The 22,127-nt window shown below is 45.9% G+C and overlaps 1 protein-coding gene across 1 annotated transcript in view; it reads right to left on the bottom strand.

Moving 5' to 3' along the window:
* Positions 1-15,384, bottom strand: part of LOC136580570 (inositol-trisphosphate 3-kinase B-like) — a 37,408-nt gene extending 22,024 nt beyond the window's left edge. The window contains exon 1 of the mRNA XM_066581221.1: positions 13,888-15,384. Coding sequence (XP_066437318.1) covers positions 13,888-15,309 — 1,422 coding nt within the window. The 5' untranslated portion in view covers positions 15,310-15,384. The remainder of the gene's footprint in view (positions 1-13,887) is intronic.
* Positions 15,385-22,127: the final 6,743 nt, after the last annotated feature.

The following is a 22,127-nucleotide window of genomic DNA, read 5'->3' as shown; positions in this document are numbered from 1 at the left end:
ATAATGACTAAATGGATGACTGTTTACGTACACGCTTGGTAAAATGATGAAAACAAAGATCTGGTACCGTGTTAGCCAGTAGAGCAAAATGTGATTGTTCTCAGCAAGAGAAACGACGTAATCTTGTAGATATGATACCTTTTAATGGCTAAGAAAAATACATGATGTAATAATAGCGTATGCATGCCTCTTCAGATCCAATCCATTTAAGCCGGAAGAAGTACCCTGCGTTGGTACGAAAGCTCGCTATTATTACATCATGTATTTTTGTTAGCCATTAAAAGGTATCATATCTACAAGATTACGTCGTTTCTCTTGCTGAGAACAATCACATTTTGGTAAAATGATGATACACTCAGTCTATGGATGACGATCAATGCCACCAGAGATACTCAAGAGTATGGAAACTTGTCAAATTCTCCACTACATTTGAGCTCTGAATGGTTATAAGTCATGAAAAGGAATTATGATTCCATTAAAAAGGACCCAATGCCACCTATAAAATCAAAAAGTCTGATTTTAACAACCTTTAAGCATTGCAGTCAACAGAAAAACTGTATCCGAAACTTTTTGTGAACCAGAACTGTCAAACTTCCATAAAAAAAAAACCGAATGCTGATCAATGCTTGCCGTTCACGCTTCTCTATTAGCAGACAGAACTTTCGACAAGTGCAACTGTGCTAGTCACGCTCGTACACGGCATCCGGGAACAACTTAACCTGGTGACGGGCACAATGGTACATAATTCACTGCTCTATTTCCAACCGTAGCACCGTCCATCCCTGTTGGCAGGTTCATAGTCCATAGCACATCATAGGCAAACAAAGACCACACGCCACAAAGAAGTACAAAGCCCATCAGCTCACAAACACGGCTTCCAAGTAAAAAAAACACCCACCAGCAACCAACCGATTGGCACCATTCGTGACGTAGTGAGATCCGGCAACCGATGGTCCTCCAGCTGTTGCGCGTCTACAACTCCCAGCCGGCATCATCCAGAACATGCTAGGGGTTATGGTTCCACGACAGCTGGAGACCGGCAGGTTGCAGACTACAGGTATAAGATACGACTCACTATTATAAGACGTGTCCTAGGAAGTAGTCAAGAAGGTGTAGAGAATCTGCATTACCAGGATATACCCCGCTTCTACAGGGCTCTCCGCTACAGCGTGCTCTCTGAAAACACAATCATCGCTGGCAGAGGGGAGGGGTTGGTGCTGACGTTGGAGAGTTGCTCAGTAACTGCAACCCCCAGGAGAATTTTTCCATGACAGAAAAAAAAAAAAAATTGCGTGTAACTGGTTAACCCCTGACCTCCTGCAGAGCTGCCAATTCAGGTAAATGACCTGTGGACCTGCAAGCGCTGGGAAATACAGATCAGGGGTTGGAGAGTGCAGAGGGTCAACGCAGTGACCTCATGTCCTTACATCCGAAGGGTGAAGCGCTACATCCGTCTCCTGATGGGCCTCCTTGTCTGTCTCCTTCCCGACATTTGCATAAAAGGAAGCAGATAAAATCTTTACATGGAAAGGATAGAATATTTTACTGTCTCTTTAGGTCTTATGGGCTCACACAGGTACAAGCGTATTTCAGTAGCGCAATACGCAGCGCATTTACATGACCAAAATATATATAAAATACAAAATATAAATAAATAGCGTATTTAAACATGCAAAAAAATAAAACAAAATAAAGCAGGGCCCTTTGTTCAGATGTGCAAATTCGCAGTGACTACGCAGGTTGCGCTGGCGATTTTTTTAATGCATATAAATCTGACGCAAATTATGTGTTTTTTTTCTCAAAAGTACATTGTCCACGACGTAGGATCGTAGGTGAAACGGTCAGTTATTTGTGACCTACGTCACATTCACGTGTGTATATATACAGACACTTGTTCACACAAGTGTATTTGTGTCACGTATTAGAAGAGAGATATTCGCACGCACAACATGCAGTGAATAGAACCCTTTGATGTCAATTGGTGTTCACATGAGTGTGCAAAAATATGCAGCATGTCCCATCTTGTTGCGCATTATGCGCCATGGAAGCCCACCAATGTCAATTGGTATGCGTCTGTGCAAAATATGCAGGAAACCTGTGTAATTACTGCGCATTTATGCACAAAATCAAGGCAATTTTCTTTTTTATGTGCACAAATGCGCAACTGATTTGCACACACAAAAACACAGCAGCGGACAAAATACCCAGGTGTAAGCGAATTTTGGTGGCATAACTATGCTGAGTATTTGCGCAGCCGGAACGCCCTTCTGCCCGTGTGAGCTGGCCCATCTCACAGTGGATTTTTGTGTGGCTTCTGCACTGAAAATCTACGGCAACTTACAGTACAATACATGTGGATGGCACTTTAAAAAACCCATTCACACATAGCGGGAAAAGTTGCGTAGAATTGAAGACACGCTGCTGATTTTTTGGCCTGAAGCAACTTTGTTGGGGATTTTCACAATGAACGCATGGGTGCGGACTCAACCCAAAAGCTGCGCATCGTATCAGATGCATTTTGCAAAATCACAGCTTCAGAATTTTCTCCCCCACAAGTGACTCAGGCCCATGGGGAAAGACAATTGGGCAACGCCAGAGGCAATCGAAGCAGAGGAGGCATACGTGGAGTTAAAGATTTGCATGTTTCCACAAAGTGGCTTACAGTTCAGCCTCTATTCACGTTAAGTGTCACGGCTGTTTAGAAAGTCGCCATGACCGCTACCGCCCCAGTTACATCTGTGCAACACGTCTAACTGTCTGGGGAAATTCAGCAGAATAGAACAGGAACCCGCACCCCCCATTATAACTGAGGAGGTCCGTCATGCACTGTCCGCATCCGTCATGGCCGGGGTTACTTTCCTCGTTTGGCCGCTAGAAGATAGGTCATCAATAGTTTATCTGCAGGGTCCGCTGCTCGGGACCCCGCAATCAGTTGCTTGCATTGGCCATGGAGCTTAAGTGCCTACTGCAGCCTCTTCTAAGGCATGTGACCTCTGTTTGATTGGTCATATGACCCAAGAGAAGCCCAGTCCCATTCAAGTAAATGGGAGCCAGCTGCAATACCAGGCACAGCCACTGTACAATGTATGGTGCTGTTCCTGCTACAGATTGAAAGGACTGCGGTGCTCACCCAAGTAATCAACTATTGATAATCTATCCTATGGCTAGGTCATTAATTAAAGGGGTTGCCTGGTTGCTTTGCAATAGGACCAATTAGCGTTAAAAAAAAAAAAAAAAGACAGAGGGATACTTGCCCCTGTGCGGATCCTGGGATTCAGCTGATCAGCCCGCTGCGATCCCAGGGTTTGTTGTGACAGAGCCAATGAGAGGCTGCAGCGTCAAGTTCTTGAGCACCTGGCATCAAGGCGCTCAAGATGCCATGAAAGTGGGTGGTGATGCTGCAGCCATCAACTGATTTCCTGGGACATCACTCACAGGAATCTCCCCGGGGCCGCAGCGCTGAGTTCTGGCAGCTTAAGGTCGCCAGATAGATTAGATGATCCCCAAAACGTCCAGTAAACATCTAATTCAGGGACCTCACAACTTTCCGGCAATGGCAGATGTTGGGGTAAGATAAGGATTGAAGCAGCTGATAACAACTGCTGACCCCTTGTTCTTGAGAAGAAAAGCCTTTCGCCAGAGGGGTCTGTCAGGTTTTTCGCCCTCTAAATTCAGAGCACATGCACATATATACAGTGGGATAGCTGGGGGGGTAGAAAAACCCATAGACTGTTACGGGGGACAGGAAAAAAAAAATTCTAAAAAGGTGTTCTTAGACTTGCACTTATATAGTGCCCTACATAGACGAGGCTCGTACATCGCTCTCTAGATGGCAGAATATATGGACATAGCTGAGTATAGGGGGGGGGGGGGGGGACAAACGCACATTCTTCATGACATTTTATGTAGAGCTGGAGATAAGCACAACATTAAAGTGTTTGAAAATGCAAATTGTAATTATTTTCGCCATCATTTCAAAACTGTATGCAAACCATCCGGACGGCCGACTCCTGCCTGCCAAGAACGGGATCTCTGATGTCACATCTTTTTTGTCCTTTGTCAACTGCTGATAGAAGGCTCGGCCAGTTACCTCTGATCATTCGCCACCTGCGTAAGCGCCTTCCATTGTCTCTGTAACTAAAAGGCCTTTTATAGATGGCACTTACATGGGCGAGCGCCGTGCAGGGCAGTGAAAAACTAACCGCTTCACCTGCAGTTTCATTACCATTTTCCTGTGTTTGGGATACAGATTTGCAATAAAAACACACAATTTGCATCAAATTTACATCCACTTTCATGCCCTCTTTTTTTACAACAATGCACGTGGTTTCAATAGCTAATTGCTTGTATTTGAATGCAAATTCCACGGCGTGCGAGTGCAATGCGTTTTTCCACGTTTCCATAGAAAAAGATGGGCAATTCGTAAACAATCTATCGGGCCGAGTGTAAAATTGCTCGTAGGAATTAACCCATCAAATGAACGGGGTCTTTTCCCATGCGAGTTCTGTCCATCCCACAATCGGCCAGAAGTCGCGTAGGAGGTAAGAGTTAAAAAAAAAAAAAAGGCACCGGTGTAAATACACCCTTATATGACCAGTTCCAACCGACGATTTATTAAAGTGCACTGTTGCTTATTTAAAGGGTCTTCACGACAAACGATAATTGTTCACTTTTTGCTCATTTTCTGCAGGCATAAAAATCGTTGGCTCGTCACTAATCGTCCGATTTAAAGCACACTTGTTCCGTCCTGCCTAATCATTAACACAGCAAATGCGAACGACTGAACGATTTCTCGTTTGAACGCACCTGCCTGTATAAACAGAATACATGAGCGAACGAGGGCTACAACCACTAGTTCAAATGATAAATTGTCTCATCTAAAAAGGCCCCTTACACGATTGTTTGCTCTCCATACACTTTTATCATCATTAGCACACGCCATTTACACGGGAAGACCTGCCGTCTGCGATTTTTGCAGATGCACAAAAAAAAAAAAAGGAAATCAGTCTGCGGATCACTGCCCTGCTCACACCGAGTAATAATCGGGAATGAGCGTTTGTATTATTCAGGCGACATAAGGAGGCCTTTTATATCCTGCGGGGGACGACTACCAAGGAACATCTCACAGCTGCCAAGTATAAAGACATAACTTCTCACCTAGTAAGTCAGCGGTGCATCCCGCGCAGGCCGCAGATACAAGGAACAGATTACCTCCTCACAGGGGGACATATACTGCTTTACATAAGGCAGCTTACCATCTGCAGCGCTGCTCTCAGAGGCATCTCGGGACAAAGGCGGATTATACAAGAGGATGCTGGACGCCTTCTATGGGGAAGCAGACTGCAGCTCTCCGTTCAGGTATTCGGGTGACAGAAATCGGAGATGTTGAATCTTGTATACCCCATTAACTTAGTACCAAAGTCACAGATGACAGTGGTCAACAATCTGCGGCTCTTTAGGAACGCAAATGTTAGTCAATGCTTCGAAAACACAGATCATTCAGTAATCTCAGGAAAATACTATACATCAAGAAGTATTGCATATCAGCTGTAACTTGGGAGCACCACAAATAAAGCATGTAGAGTATTTACAAAGCCCAAAAGCTGCAGTGACAGCTCTGAAGACTTCAGAGCTGAAATCTCACAGAAGTCCTAGAAGCGGAGAATGGTGGACCTCCTGCCGTATCATCTGGTGCCGCATCCAGTTGCACACTTGCTTGACAGATTCTGTAACTACCATGGCAGTGAATTTTGGTAAAGAGTAGCATTTGCCCTTTATCGGCACCCATCCTGCCAACTACGCCAATTTGAAAGGACTCCTATGGCAGGGGGTCCTCTTGCAGGAACTTTTCTACACTTACCGCGGAGACCACAGGGCTGGCCAGCTCTTCTCTCCTGAGCACCACCGGGAAATGCTTGAAGTAGTCCTGGTCACAGGCCTGTCCTGGCATCCTGCAGGTTGGCACATTGCCTTCTGCACAACACATCATCTCTTGCTCAAACTGAACTTTATTAATAGGTGACTTGAGTAACAGCGAGCACCGATAGTCTTCCTCCATATTAATTTTCACCGGTGCTGAGTATCGTAAGTGACTTGAGGCTTTTCTTCTCCCTTCTGCCCAGCCGAAAAGCTCCTGCGTCATTGCACACACGTCTGTCTCCTCGCTGAGCTTTTATCAACTATGGGGACGCCCTAGTTTAGAGTGGTGCCACCCCTATATTCACCCTGCATGATCGCACCACTTCACTAAGCAGCCAAGGCACCACAAAAACTTAAAGAAGCGGTTATTAAAAATTATAATGTGTATTATTTTAATAATAAATTCTGTAATGATTGTAGATTGGCCCCTATAATGGTTTGAAACGCAGGGGCTTAAGAAAATTACTAAACAGCACCGCTTACTGAGAGACCCCCATTTTAATCAGTGGTTTAAGCGGTAGTCACACATCAAGTTGCAAAGCCCATTAGCTCCCCCTTACAAAGGAAATTTCACACACATGCATTGCTATGCAGCTATAGCACATAGGTGGGACCTGCATCTATCCAATCTTTATTAGACCCTTTTCCTGCCAAGGACATAAGTTGTAAACCTTTTTAAAAGCTAAGAATTATGACTTTAAAAGGAAAAAAAAAAAGACCAAAAGCAAAGCTCTACCTGCAATACCACCTGAGATATAGTCGCTTGAACTGGGAGTTGAACCTGTAGCTCTCGCTGAAGCTCCCACTCCCAACTTTATTTCTATAGCCTTTATCTTTGGCCACATTGCGGAAAGATCTTTGATTGTGGCCCTGTTTTAAATAAAAGAATATTCCTTTTAAAAAACGGGCCAAAACCAATCCTCTATCAGTAATAGAACTCTGACACATAGCAAGTTAAAGTTGATTAATCAAATGAGTTTTAGACACAGAGGTTAATGCATTTATTTTTCTTCACATTATTTGTTTGGCACAAAGTTACATGAAGGTGGACATAGCTATCAGCAGCCCATCAAGACAATAAGCAGGTTGTCTGCTTTCAGGAAATACAAGAGGTTTGGGGTGCACTTACTTTTCAAAGTTTGTAATACCTACATTTCATAAGTTGCTACTTTAAAAAAAAATTCCCATCTTAAAACACGATTCTTGGCCTTTCTCCTTCTTGAGGTTTTATAAGGATATGTGCACACTGAGATCTGCCTGAGTACTAGATATAAACTCTATATATGCTGAACTTTTATTTTTAGGAGTCATTGTGCAACCAAATTTCTGCTTCGGTCACACGTAACCACTAATATAAACATAAGCATTTTTTTCTGAAATACAATGCTTTGATACAAAATTGCATGAAGGTGTCTGTGGATATGAAGTGCTGAGCGGCATTTTTGCAAAGTACGAGATGTCTGCCTTCACAAAATATATGGGTATGGAAGGGGGTGTTCGTTTGAAAACTGATAAATCCTAAAAAAAATGCAAAATAAAAACTCAGTATGAAAGCTGTTTTATTGGAGCTGCAAAATCCCCCCCCCCCCCCCCCCCCCCCAAAAAAAAGAGATTTGTAGCAAAAAGGCTAAATTAGAAGAAAAAATAAATGAAAAAAAAAATTGGGTGCAATTGCTTGCCACCATTTGTCCAAACTAAGACTGGAGAATCTTGAGGTTAGAGTTCTAGGATTGATGCACTTCTTGGCTGTACAAGACCCTTCCTCAGGACAAATCTAACATTGCGATCTGCTGCTGCCTTGGATTAACCGGCTCCACTGGATAACAAAGCGTTAACACACACGTTTTTGTTTGTTAGACCTGGTGATGAGACTGCTAGCTGCATCAGTGGCCTGCCCTGAAGGTGGGGAGAGTTCACACCCCGCTGTAGTTTGTTCAATGACACAAGAATTTCTGACACAGAACTTAGGAATTCCTGCCAAAAACATTGACCAGAGAAGAGACCGAAACCGTCCAGATTAACACACCAGGACAGCCTATGTGGGATCCTTAAATGGGTTGTTCACAAAACCCATCCTCTATCCATAGGAAAGGGAATAACCATCTGATCGGTAGGGTCTGACCACAGAGACCCCCACTGATAATGATAGTCCTAAAAAGTCCCTGCATGAATGGAGCAGTAGTGCACATCTGTGACCATTACTCAGTTCATGCAGGAACCTTTGGGACCGCCATTCTCATGATCAGTGGGGATCCCAATCTCCACTCACAGAGGAGAACAACTGCAGGACTTAAAGGGGCTATCCCAAAATTTAAACTTATCCCCTATCCTACGTGCAATTGGCAGCGGTCCAACCACAGGGATCACCACCAATCACAAGAACAGGGATCCCATGTCTCATCGTATAACTGGAGCAGCGGTGAACCATGCAAACTGGCGCTCCATCTTTATGGGACTTCCAGAGATCGCTGAATGCTGTACTCCGCTTCTCTCCAGCAGTCCCATAGAGAGCACATGTGTGTGCTCGGCCACAGGACCGCCGTTATTGGTGGGCATCCCAGCAGTCAGACCCCCCACCAATCAGACTTTTTTCCTCTCTAAATCCTGAACTTCATCAATCTAAAACCAGATTCAGAAATGTGGAGGACAAAGGTCTATCTCTACCAATGCCATGTGTTCCATCCTCGTAGATCCAAGGGCAACACACATCCAGACAAAACAACTGTAACGTCGCCCCCCCCCCCTCCCCTTCCCGCACAAATCAGCAAGAGAGATGATTATTCATGGAGCAGACGCATTCTTCTAACATAAAGACAAAACAAAGTACCGAAGAGCAGCGGCACCGTACAACATTGTGGTCAACCAGATTAGGAAACAGCAAGTCCATGCAGGATTGAACCGGACATGTCACCGCCAACATACTGGGATATACGACACGCAAGTCAACAATCCGGACATCTTCATGAAAGTATAAGCCTCCTTTTACATGGCATTTAATGCCCAAACGATTCTGGGCAATTTATTGGCCCACGTAAAAGAACTGCAGAAGTCATTTAAAAGCATGGTTTCAGAATGAAAAAAAAAAACAGGTCCATGCTCTTCCACAGGTTGAGTATGGTACTGCAACCTCACACAACTCAGCAGCTGCACTGCGTGACTCAATAGTCACATGCCATTATGTAATATGATGTAATCAGCGGTATTAGCGAATGTAAATATTTTTTTTAAAAGTTGTCTCATCGCAAAAAATAAAAACAACAACAGATCATTTTTCCAGCGAAGTCGTGGCAGCTAGACAAAAGCAGTATTACATGGACATCCTGGTGCGATCTGTTATTTATTAGTGGCCCTCCATCCTGAGTCAGGGTGGGGAGGTGGGGGTCTTGAATGGGAGATACACCTCAATGGCATCCATGTACCCTTGTTTTGTTAGGACAATGCTTTTAAGTGTACTAGAACATTCCTATAAAGTTCTTAAGTGATGGGTGCCAAACCTACGGCGTCCACCTTAGTATGGGTTCTGTCTTAAAAAAAATAAATTAGGGAGGGCAGCTCACGAAGATCAGAGGAGCCAATTCCCAGAAATTACACAATGGGGCCACTTGGAAATAACAGCACAGAAACAAAACAAGACGACGAAATAACAAGCGGAAAAAATAAAACGAGCGCACGAGCTGACAGGAAACAGGAGAAAGTGACAAGAAGAAGCAGCTCACGTGTAGGCAGTGGAGACTGAGTAATGGACCCGCTGCAGAGCTTACTGCTCAAACTTCCCCAGACGTAGGTTAGAAGTGAAATGGCGAGATTCTACGGCAGATCTTCCCCGACACAGAGACATGGCCAGTGCCGAATGCATATTAAACGGAACTAGTGCCCACTGGAAAATAGATCAACACCGGGTACATCACACTACTCGGAAAGGAGGACAGTAGTGAAGATCTTCCAATCTACAGACATAAGATGATCATGTCCGTGAAGACTGAAGCTTCAGATGGAGTGTGCCCATACCATACACAGAAGTATAAAAGTTGATGGGAAAAAAAATTCAACAAATTCATCCGTAATAATCAGTCATCAGGGAATATTTATTTTGAATTGTTTTACACAATTGATTATTTAGAAAGAACTCGGCAAGGATGATAGAAGGTGGCCACATAAGAGTAGTCCGACACCGCACTCTTATGAAAATGGTCAAAAACAATACCTTTCCTTGCTGGCCGTTGCAACCAATCACAGCGCAGCTTTCATTTTACCTCAGCAGTATAATAAATTAAAGCTGCGCTGTGATTGGTTGCTATGGGCTCCTTTACACAGCTCTCATAAGAGTGCGGTGCCGGCCTACCCTGTATTTTCAGCCGATAGAGCCTTCTTCCACAATGGATCCTTCCATGTATGAACATCCCCAGTAAGATCATGCATCCATCACTCGGTGTCATTGAACATGCACAGTCAGTTTAAACGACTATATCTGGCAAAGACGGACTAATGTATATATAGCCGTGTCTGTGAAACTATCGCCCAACAGTTGTTCAACCATCAATCTACTTCTATGGAATGCACATGGCCACCTTAAAGGGGTTGTCCCACGAAAATAAGTCATCCCCTAGCCACAGGATAGGGGGTCACTACCTGATTAGTGCGGATTCCAGTGGTCGGACCCTTATAAGATCTATGGTTCCCAGTGGTTGAACATGCACTCTATCGCTCCATTTCCATGAGACTGCCAGAGATAACGAAGCACTTGAACATGCCCATCTCCGGCGGTCTCATGGAAATGAACGGCATGGTAGTCTGCATGTTCAGCTGCAGCTCCAGCCACATGGAAAGCTACAGCACCATCGTTCTTGTGATCGGTGGGGGTCCCGCCTATCAGGGATCAGATAGTTAACTCCGATCCTGTGGATAGGTGATAACTTTCTATTCTTTACAGCAGTGTTCCCCAACTCCAGTCCTCAGGAACCCCCAACAGGTCATGTTTTCAGGATTTCCTCAGTGTTGCACAGGTGATGTAATTATTGTTGGTGCCTCAGGCATTGCCACAGGTGTTCTTACTATAGGAGATCCTGAAAACATGACCTGTTGGTGGTCCCTGAGGACTGGAGTTGGGAACCCCTGCTTTACACGACCCCTTTAAGGTTTTATCATAGGAGGTCATGTGGTAGTAAGCAGAGTTCTGCTCCGTACTACAGTGTAAGTTCACCATGCGCTGTTAGGGTCAACAGCGCCAGTTATCAACTCCTCTACTTTTTCGTTGGCGGGGGACCCGAATTTATTTACCTACCTACACAGATACATTGTAAAACTCATTAGAGGCAACTTCTAAGAGGAGGAGATTTCTTTTGTTTGCTGTTGCAATGCGAATTAACGCGCAGTCTTTAACGCATGTGTAAATGTCATCGCCATCAATGGGCTATTTAAATAAGCACAAAAGGTGGAGAATTCCTTTGAGTGCCTCCTACTGTTCTGTATCTTTGGGTGGAATTATCCCGGTGTGCTAGAGGATCAGGGCGCCACCGAAAGGGATTAAGTGATTCACACATCCTCACCCGATGTTTTAAGAACAGGTTATTCCAAGCAAGTCTGAAAATAGCGTCCAAGGTAAGGGATGGGTACGTTTCCTGCAGATATTTATAGGCGCTCGTAAACAAGTGGAGAAGACAATATAACCGAGCCATGGATTTCTATTCTTATCACACAACTGCGCTCTGCCCAGCGTCACATGACCTCGACACGTGCAGAAGAGAACGCCGCCGTATACGAGGCCGGCGACATCGAGACCTTTCAGACTGGTGGCTCTGCAGATGTGACTACAATACAGAATGCCAATTGGGGACGGACAGAAATGGCGCACAACAGACCCAATTGATTACGGGGTTCATCCGGTTTGCATAACGCCAAGAATTCTACCTAAGCAGCGTAGCATGCTGCACTATTTTGTCCCGATCTATGCTGGTTGCTCCAAACAGTCTGACAGTTGTGAATAGAGCCATAAGGACGCCCTCCTTTGCCTCCCAACGATAGGGGGTTACATTACCCTTCCATTGATTTTCTGTGCCCTTGCCCCTCCGATCCACCAGTTCTCCAAAATGGCCGCCACTATTTTCTTAGGGGGTTATTTTCTGCACATTTTGTCATGGATTTTATTGAAAAGATTTCATCCTTTAAATTAAATTCAACTGAATGGGAGAAATCTGATACACATCTGCACCTTAATCTGCAGCAAGTCAGCGAGGTGTGAACACGCCCTTCAAGAGATCTTCTGGGAAATTTACCATTGACGATCTAGCCTGAGGATGGGTCAGCAATAGTTGATCAGCAGGGGTCCGCTCAGGGTACCTAATGATAAGCTGATCCTCTGGCTTGCAGTCAGTGAAGCTGAGCCGAACATCCACCTTGGTATTGAAGGCGGAATTGTAATAGAAGGCATTGCTACAACAGATTTCAATGGGAGCAACGCTTTCTATTACACTTCCGTCTCAGACCCCAATGCGGCCGTCCGGCTCAGCTGCACCGACAGCAGGCTGGAGTTGCAGTTAATCAGCGGGAATCCCAAGCGGACCATGTCTGATCAATCCCTTTAACTACCTAATTCAAACTGCTCTCTTATTGGCTTTGCTGATCACATGATCAGAGTGTAAATGCAGTGCGCCTGTAGTCTAAGGCTGGTCTGACACATCCAAATTTGAATTGCAGATTCCGTGATCGCTGTTCACGCAGAAATTAAAGGGAATGGACTTTCGCGGGTTCGCTCAGATGTGCAGGTAGTAACTGGGGTCATTCTTTGCTTGAGAGCTTTCCTCTGAGTGGACGATAGGCTGACCAGTCGCAATTACTTTCCGCGATCACTCAAAAATCTTTCGCTATGGATATCCGCAAGCAGAATCCGACCCCTTCATATGAGCCCGACCTAACACTACAAGTGCAACGTGTGGTTTAGGTAGACGATTGTGGTGACCATCGTGGATGAGCCAGAACCGGCAGATCAAAGGACCAACTGCACAGATGACTGTCATGGAGACCATGTGGCGGAAGTCTAGGCCAGCAAAAAGCTGATTAAATAGCAGGCTAATGGGGTATCAGCGGTGGTCCGAGAACCCCCAAAGACTTCTAAAACAAAGAGTGGGGATGTGTTGCCCTCAGTTAATCAAAGTCATCAAACATGGAAGTCACGCAGAAGACCCCCCCCCCCCCCCCCCCTACCGACACCATCTTCTACCAACTCGGAAACGGGAGTGTGTACGCAAAGAAGCAATTCCCCTTTAAGCAATTGTGTTCAAGAACTGAAAATCAGGGACCGTATTCCGTCTACAGGCGATGTGATTAGACTAGGACGCCATGTTTCTACCTGATTATCGAAAGTTACGTAAAACATTTTGTAAGCAAACTTCTAAGAATGCCCGGCGGTCATCATGGAGACATCATGAATGTGTCGAGGGAAGACTATTCCTATCGTAGAAACAGCAGCAGTCGGCAACCTGTGGCCCTCCAGTGTGGGGAAACTGCAGCTCCCAGCATGTCCCGATAGGTTATGGAGGATTGGGGCTACCAGACCAAGGATCACAAGTAAGGGCTCATTCACACGAGCGGAATCAGTTTTGGTCCGTGAAATACACAGTGATCTTCTAGATCGAGACTGCGTATTCCCTGCTTATTGCAAAAAATATTTGTGTATTTATTACGTTTTTCACGCGAGCATTGATTTGATGTGTAAATATGCAGCGAATCTGCACGCATCATGTGTATTTATGTGATCCCATTGACTTTAATGGGCCATTACGGTCCATTATACAGACTAAAATAGGACGTGCGTTTTTTTGTGCGTGAAAAAAAAACACACGTCTGAATCCCCCGATGCAAATCAATGGGGTTTCCGGTCTCCAAATTATACATGTAAAAAATAGGCTTGTAATACGGAACGTAAATACGCTCGTATCACATGAGGCCCAAGTCTCGTGGTCCTACACTTACCGATGCTCCATGCTCGTCGGAGCTGCAGACCATTAACCCGCCGGCGGGCTCCAAATCGCTGCCGATGAAGTCATCTTCCGATTCCTCAAAGGATGAGGCAGACGAGAGCCCAGAGGAACTGGACAACTTGCGTAGAAAGAGGGAAGGCACCGGGGACCCACCACAGCCGCTGTCCGAACATGGCGACTCTACCTCGCCAGAGAGGGGAACATCCAGGCAGAAGCCGGTGTCATTGAACTGGGGGGACAAGGAAGAGGGGACACAGCGCTTGGGGCTCACATCTTGGGTGACAATAAGTCGGGGTATGGCATAGCTGTGGGTATCAGAGTTCAACAGGAAAGGGGGTCCCCTTCGGCTCAACAGTGACTCTCTGGGGTGGTCACCACTTTTGGGGACAACATCCGTCTCTGGTGGAGTAACGGTTAATTTAAGGCCACCAATTCCAGAATCAATAGTCCACAGATCCTGGGCAGAACAACGGGGGCGGCTGCTCAATCCCATTTTCTGACCAGTCCCATACTGTGGGGCTACAGAGATGGTGACGTTTGATAAACTCCCCACACATAGAGGTTCGGGACCGTCTCTGCACCGCTCGGCTTCACACGTGGATCTCGGAGAAGTTTGTTCTCCAGCACAAAGTCCAACCGTCAGGTGATGGTTCATTGGTTGGGAAAGTCTGTCCTCACTTCTCCAGTTATCACCCACATGGTCCAAAGTCTCTAACGTGTCCCCCTTCCTAGCGATCGCCTTGCCCCTCCGCCCGGCCCCCTCTGTGTTGTCTTCTGTGCCCCCCAATAACTTCCGGAAACTCTCGTTAGGTGATCCCAAGATGTTCTTCTCTTCTTCTGACCAAACTCTTTCCTTTCCAGTGGTCAGACCAGGCTTGGCGGCATCCCCCTTGGACATATCCCTTCTGAGCCGCCCTCCCTGCCCATCCAGTCGCATCTCAGGGGCCGGGACAGGCGGTGGACTTGGTGCTGCACCGTGGTGAGCAGACAATGGGCTCTCCTCACCTCCTGGAAGGACAGGGGCTAAGTCCGATGATCCGGAATCTTGCCTGCTTCTTGGATCGGCTGGAACCCTCTGTGCTGCTGTGGAACTAGGCACAGGACCTACATTTATTGGCAAGCCTCTAGGACTAGCATGGGGGGGCTGTATGCCAGCAGCTTCAGAGCTGCGATCACTGGCTCCTCTTTCCTGTCTCGCTTTACTTTGTGACTCAGGCTGCTGTGTAGTCTTGGTGCTTCTTGGAGGAGGCTGCCTTCTGCCTTTTCTCGCCTTTTGCCAGCAGTTAAGATCCTCGGCAGGGCTTTTGTCTTGTCTTCTCCGCCTCCTCCGGACTCTCAGGCGTTTCTTCCACTCTCCGGCAGAGGAGAATCCTTCAGCAGCCTTGTCTGCGCGATCCGAATAGTTTTGTCCCATTGCAGCCACCTTTCCCCCTGGGATTCCCTCCTTCTGTTGAAACGTCAGTCGATAACCCTCCAATCAGAGAAGAGTGGGCGTTGCCCGGTTCCTTGCAACACATTCAGCTTGACGTATCACTGCGCTGCACGATCTTTACTTTCCAAGTACAAAAATGTATTCCTCCGCATTCTCGTTGGCTTTAAAAAATATAGTTCGTGAGGTTTAAAAATAAACGTCAGCAAGAGTCTCACTTCTGTTCTCCGGTGACCACTTCCTGCAGCGCGAGAGGCTTATCTGTGGAGACACAGGTCAGAGTGTAAACATCAGTAGTAGGACTCGACACAAGGGGGCTGCACTGAACTTTTTTGGACGTCATTCACCTGTTTTGATGACGTGTACAGAGCAACAGTGATGTCATTGTTTTTTATATTTGCCATCCAACTACAGCAAAGGCATGGCATGAATTACACCATGTCACCAAATCCACACAATGTAGTTCGGCCTCGTTCACACAGACATATGCAATTACGGTCTGTGAAAAACGCAGTTTTTACTGCATGCGTGTTTTGGGTGTGAATGCGTTTTTTTTTTACATCTGGTTGCATCTGTATATTATCAGTTTTTCTTGCATTCAAAAAAAGAAGGCCCCAAGTGATGTCAGTTTTGTAACAACTCACAGAAAGGCCGGCTTCACATGGGCGTATTTGTGCAGAGAATAGAACCCATTGATTTCAATGGGTTCATTCACATTTGCGTATTTTGCACAAAAAAAAGAACATATTCTATGTTTCTATCTTTCTGCGTATTTGCACAGGAAATGTCCCCATAGAAGTCAATAGGGGTGCACAAATGCGCTTGAAATTCACAGGGGGATACATGAAGCGCTGCGTAATTGCATCGAGAAAAGAACATCTGGAACGAATTAGCCATTTCAATCGGTGCTTTTGTTTGCCGTGAGCAAATGAATGTGGCTTGCGGGCGCAAAAAGTACAATAAAATACGCTGGTATGTGCGCAAAAAAGCCTCATTCTGTGCGCAAATGCATTGCAGTGAGGTGCATGCAATTGCAGTTCTGCTTATGTGAAGCCGGCCTTAGGCCTCTTGCACACAGGCGGATTTTTGCTGCAGAATCTTGGGCTGCGTTCGCCTCTGGGTTCTGCAGCAATAACCCTCCATAACACGCTATGGAAAAAATGATTCTTCATGCACACGAGCGGGAACCAATTGCGGTTTCCGCTTGTGGATGAAAAATCGCAGCATGCTCCATTTCATAGCGGTTTCCACATGGATGGCTTCCGTGCGGACCGTCCGCTGTACAGATGAAGAAACTAAATGGCAGGTACACGCAGACGCCACTGCTGCCAGTGCTGGATTCTGCATGCAGAATCTACCGCGGCCGTGTGCATGCAGCCTAAGGGTGCATTCACATGGGCAACAGTGAGTCGTGCCTGACATTCTCAGGCGAGATGCACAACACACGGACACCCCGTCTGTGTGCTGGAGACCGAACATCTGCATGAAAATAGGACATTCTGCGATTTTTATGCATCTCGCAGCATCGCAAGAGAAAATTCACTAATGTAACCCATTAAAAATAATGGGTTGTATTTTCGTGCGAGTTTTGTTTTCTCGCAGCACACGGAACTTAGATGCCAATACACGCTCGCTGATTTGTTTTTTTTCTAATGCACCCATAAACTTTAAAGGGGTTGTTATGTTACCGGACGGCATTCCCCCTATACCACCTGTGCTAATATAACGAAAGCATTAGTGCTTATCCCTCCTCTGCCACCACAATCCAGATCTGCAGACCCACTGTGGTCCCAGTGTTTGTTGTGGCTTACCCCATCTCTGCCACTGCGATCCAGATCTGCAGACCCACTGTAGTCCTCGTGTTTCTTGTGGATTACCCTTCCTCTGCCACCGCGATCCAGATCTGCAGACCCGTTGTGATGCCGATGTTTGTTGTGGCTTACCACTCCCTCTGCCACTGCGATCCAGATCTGCAGACCTGCTGTGGTCCTGGTGTTTGTTGTGGCAGATCACCATAAGTCACCTGCTCTGCTGCAGTGATAGTGCCCATCTTCCTGGCAACTGTGCTAACATCCTGGGCGCCATGATGCCAGAAGTTCAGAACGGTGACGCTGAAGCGGTCAGGTGACTTCTGGTGGCATTATACGCACAACGAAAACTGGGACCACAGCGGGGCTGCAGTGCTGGATCGCAGCGGCGTTGGACAGGTTAGTACGCATCCTCTTATTTCAGCACAGTTGGTGGTATAGGGGGAATGTTGTCTGGTAACGGGGTGATTTTGGACCGAGAATACAGACCCATATAGTACATGCCGCGATGTATTGTTACACGTAACATCGGTTCACCTAAAAGCCCGTCTAAATACAGCAATTTAATTCAATAGGTCTGTGTGCTTTCTGTATTCAGCCAGTAAAAAATGTCGACTGAATATGGACAGACAATACGCCAGTGTGAATGGGCCCTATTGTTTATAAGCGACTAAGTGTGTAGTTTTTGTGCCGATTCCTGCCTATATAGGATCTACATGGCACAGATTCTCAAGGGAAACTACGCATCGAATAGAGGGAAAACGCCGCGGTGCGGCTACTTTCACTCTACTTTTACTGCACTAGGCCATTCGTGTAAGTAGTCCAATAGGTACTCCTTCTCTGTACAAATATGCAGGAAAATATTGCCTGCCGCGTATTTTTGGAATCAAAGGGTTCTATTCACTTTGTATTGTGTGCGCAAATTTTTCATGCATAATACGCTGTGCAAATATGTTCGTGTGAATCCAGCCTAAAATGAATGAAATCCGCAACAAATAGTGCATGCCGCAGGTTTGACAATCAACGGCATGACTCAAAATCCACAGCGGGTTCTTCCCCCTGTCAGTGAATGGCGTTTGTTAAAGGGCTCGTCTGGTTACTGCTGTAGCGGAGATGTGAAGGTCGGGTGCAGATGTGTTAAAATAACAGATCCAGCAATAGTTACCATCCTCAAGCCTGGCGATCCTCATGGTCTGTCATGGTCTGCACACCCTGCTTGTCTTCTGCATCCTCCGCTGGCAGCACAAGGTGATTGCTCATCTTGAGTGATCATCTTGTGCTGTAAATGACACAACGATGATCGCTCAAAAGTCGCCTTAAAGCCCGAAAGCGTGAACTGTAAGAAACTTCCTGGAGCCTCCTGACTGGAGATAAAAGTTTTTGGACAGTCATACCGTTGGGGCTGCGATAGCAAAGAGTCTCCAAATCGCCGGAGAACGATTTGCGCTTGCAGAGGAAAAATCACAGCATGCTCCATTTTTGCGCGGGTTACATGCGGACGGCTCTCATTATAGTCAATGGCAGATGTCCGACGCACGGCCCTTCTGCAATGACATTGTGGAAAGGTTGCGGGTACACATGTCATCGCCAAGCAACAGTGCAGGAAAAATAAATATTTGGGAAAAAAAACAACTATACTGTGCATGTCCAACGGCGAGCCGTCCGGACCATCCGCAGTACATATGAAAATGAAACAACACAGGGAACGTAATCTGCTGCGAGAACCTGCATGCGGTATCCAGCTCTGCCATGTGCAGGCGGCCTAACTCTCGTATGTTGGGAAGTCATTTCAGGCTCAGCTGGGGAATCCTTGAGTAGTTTCGGAACATCTGCCTGGAGAATCCGGTGGCTCGGTGGCTGTGCTGGATTGGCCGTCGGGGAGATCTAGAGCCCATAAGAGGAGAAGCGGGACCCCGCCATCCAGATGTTGATTGAAGTCTGGATGTCTTCCCACACGCCCTCCCTGAAGTAGTCTACAGTCGCCATATTGGTTTAAGTGAGTTGTTGTCCGTTTCATACGGGTGGACATAGTTCCAATAGTTTAATTCAGTTTTGGACTTGGCAGACTTGAGTCTATAGGATTAAGGTCTCCCTCACACAGGCGCTTTTTACCGTGATTAGTGCGGCGTGATTGGTTTCAATGGAGCCTCTCAGACAGCCGCTCGATCATGGCGCTTTCCAGTGATTTTTGAGTGGTCAGTTCTATTTTTGACGTTTAGCGCTCCTCATCAATGGTAAGGCATGCTAAACTCCGTTGTCGGCTGTAGGGAGCACTAGCCGAAAGCGAAAGTAAAATCGCGGCGGTTTGCTGAACGCCTGTGTGAGGGAGGCCTTGGTCTCTGGACATGCTTTATGCTATAGATTTATTAATATACATAATTATTGAATACTAAGTAAAGTCGGGTACGCCTTTAAATAAATACTGTGGCCTTTTATAATCCTAATTGTGTGGTTTGTGTTATTGGTATTTTATGTCACGATGCATAGGACCCCATGGGTAATATGGATGGAAGTGGCCAAACTCTCAGGAGTGTTAGAAATAAAAACAACCATATTATAATAAGTTTAAAGGGTTTTCCATGTCAAAAATATTGCTGACCTCTGGATAAGGGTCTGACTCTTGGCACCCCAGCCAATCAGCTGTTTGAAGCAGCCGTGGCATTCAGGTAAGCGCTGCGAGCTCTTCATTGTGTACCAGGCACAGCGCTGCACATCATGTGACTGCCATAGCCCCTTAAGATAGCTGTTTGGCTGGGAGTTGGACCCCCATCAATATGATAATGAGGACCTACCCTAAAGACAGGTCATTATAGTTTAGTCCTGGAAATCCACTTTAAATGTTCATGATTGGCTTAGTTTTTTGTTACTGCAATAGAAAATGATTATATCTCTGGAACAAAAAAAAAAGTTATTACAAAACTTTTTTCTGCCGATTTATAGGGTCATTTTATACACGGAGGTTGGAAATCCTCTTTACAACAAGAAGGAATATGTTATTGGTTTCCTGTTTGCAAAAAGAGAGGAGAGAAAAGCTGAGAGATAAGAGGCTGCTTGCCACAAGTGATAATGTAAACCTCAGGGGGAAAATGGCTTAAAGTATGACTTGATGGGAACAGAGCTTCCTCCTCTGGTCGGGGCGTGCCAATCCAACACATACATGACTCCTCGGCTTCATACACAGCCCCAGCTGGGGACGTATTGTGGGTGCACAGACGTGACTGATGTATGACGCTGCCATGAATGTCACGCTTGTCAGCAGATTACTTGTGACTCAGACATGCGTCTGCCAGGAATAAGCTGACTGATGCATTGTATCGCTGCTGGCCCTCGGGGCACTGAAGCACCAATCACGACACCACTGATACCTAAGCACTAGACCGCAGGATGTCCAACCTGTGGAGTACAATGCAATTACTAATAGCCGCCATCCTTCCAAGAACTTTAACGCCTTAATGACCATCCAATTACATACTATATAATTTATAACTTTTAGTTAAAAAAAAAATTCGGAGGGGGGGGGGGGGTGGTAGATGTTTTTTGTTTGTTTGTTTGTTTTATCTTTACAGTGATCACTGTTAGGGCTCATTCACATGAGTGTATGAGTACATCACTGCCAAATGTTGCAGCGTTGTACTCATCGCAGCCCATTCGCTATGCCTTCAGAGATCGCGTATGGGCTGCAATAGGCATTGCGCATGCCCCGGACTATGAAATCACGGACATGCGCAGTGTGACTTTTTTTCCCTCAAATTCCACGTTCTGTGCAGCATGGGGCTCCTTATTAAGCGCGGCCCTGTCGCAGGCATTGCAAAAGGGAAGCATTTCACTAGGCAGCCATAGGGCTCTGTATGAAACCTGGAGAGATAGAGCATGCTTCGATTTATTTCTCCTGCATTTTATTTGGATGTCCTGTCGCAGTTCCAATGCAGATGTGAATGAAAGTCGACAGACAGGAATACACGTGCGTAATACGCTGTGACAATACGCCTGGGTGAATGAACCCTAAGCTGTAGGTTAATAGAAAAGCCACTACATTAGAGTGAGAAGGGGGGGGGGGGGGGTGCAGTATTTTTCTATTGATGGCTTGCATTTTTTTAGTCCATAGCTTTTTCCACAGGGCAGTGTGCTCAAGGATTGGCATTTTTTTCAGGCGTTTCACCATACTGTTTTTTTTTTTATGAAAGAAAGTTGGAAAAACTCTCTCTATAGAAAAAACATCCAGATATAACATCAGTAAAGGCGTAATCTTCCCCACCCTAACATGCAGAATTTGTCACACATCTAGAAATGGCTTCAATCTGGTCTGTGTCACCGCGCCAAAATCTACAGTTAATAGAGAAAATGTAGTTGTCGACCACAGCACACACGACACCTTAATGGTAAAGGGAGGACACTCCTGGATTAATGGTGCACGCTCCAAACCAATCCTGGATCACGGATCGGTATACTGCATAGTCACGTAAAAAGATGAAGAGCTGCACTCCAGGGAATTTTTGCCTCAAAGATAGCTTTATTGTGCCCACACAGACCACGTTTCAACCCGATACACCACAAAGACCCGTGGTGTATCGGGTTGAAACGTTGTCTGTGTGGGCACAATAAAGCTATCTTTGAGGCAAAAATTCCCTGGAGTGCAGCTCTTCATCTTTTTACATGAAAGTCTACAGTTAGGATATGTTCACACTACGGAAGAATTCCGCCTCTGAAGACACAGTCCAAATCTATGGCTTTCTGCGACTGTTTTCACGGCCCGATATCGCCCTCGCCATCCAAGGCAAGGCTTTTTTTTTTTTTACATACAGCTGAGGCAGCAGATTGCGGAGTTCTCCCATTGTTTGTAATGGGGCTGCTAGCTGTGATCTTGAAGCTAGATGGAACATGCTGGGTTTTTTTGTTTTGTTTTTTTCTTTAGCACCGCAACGCGATGCAGGAAAATACATCGCTGATGTGTATGAACCTATTCAAAAGAATAGGGTTCATATTTGTGCGTCTCGC

Source organism: Eleutherodactylus coqui, chromosome 10 (genome assembly GCF_035609145.1).
Source record: "Eleutherodactylus coqui strain aEleCoq1 chromosome 10, aEleCoq1.hap1, whole genome shotgun sequence".
In the NCBI taxonomy this organism is placed as follows: Eukaryota; Metazoa; Chordata; class Amphibia; order Anura; family Eleutherodactylidae; genus Eleutherodactylus; species Eleutherodactylus coqui.
Note: the sequence above shows the minus strand (reverse complement) of the source record. Positions and strands in the feature narration are given on the sequence as shown.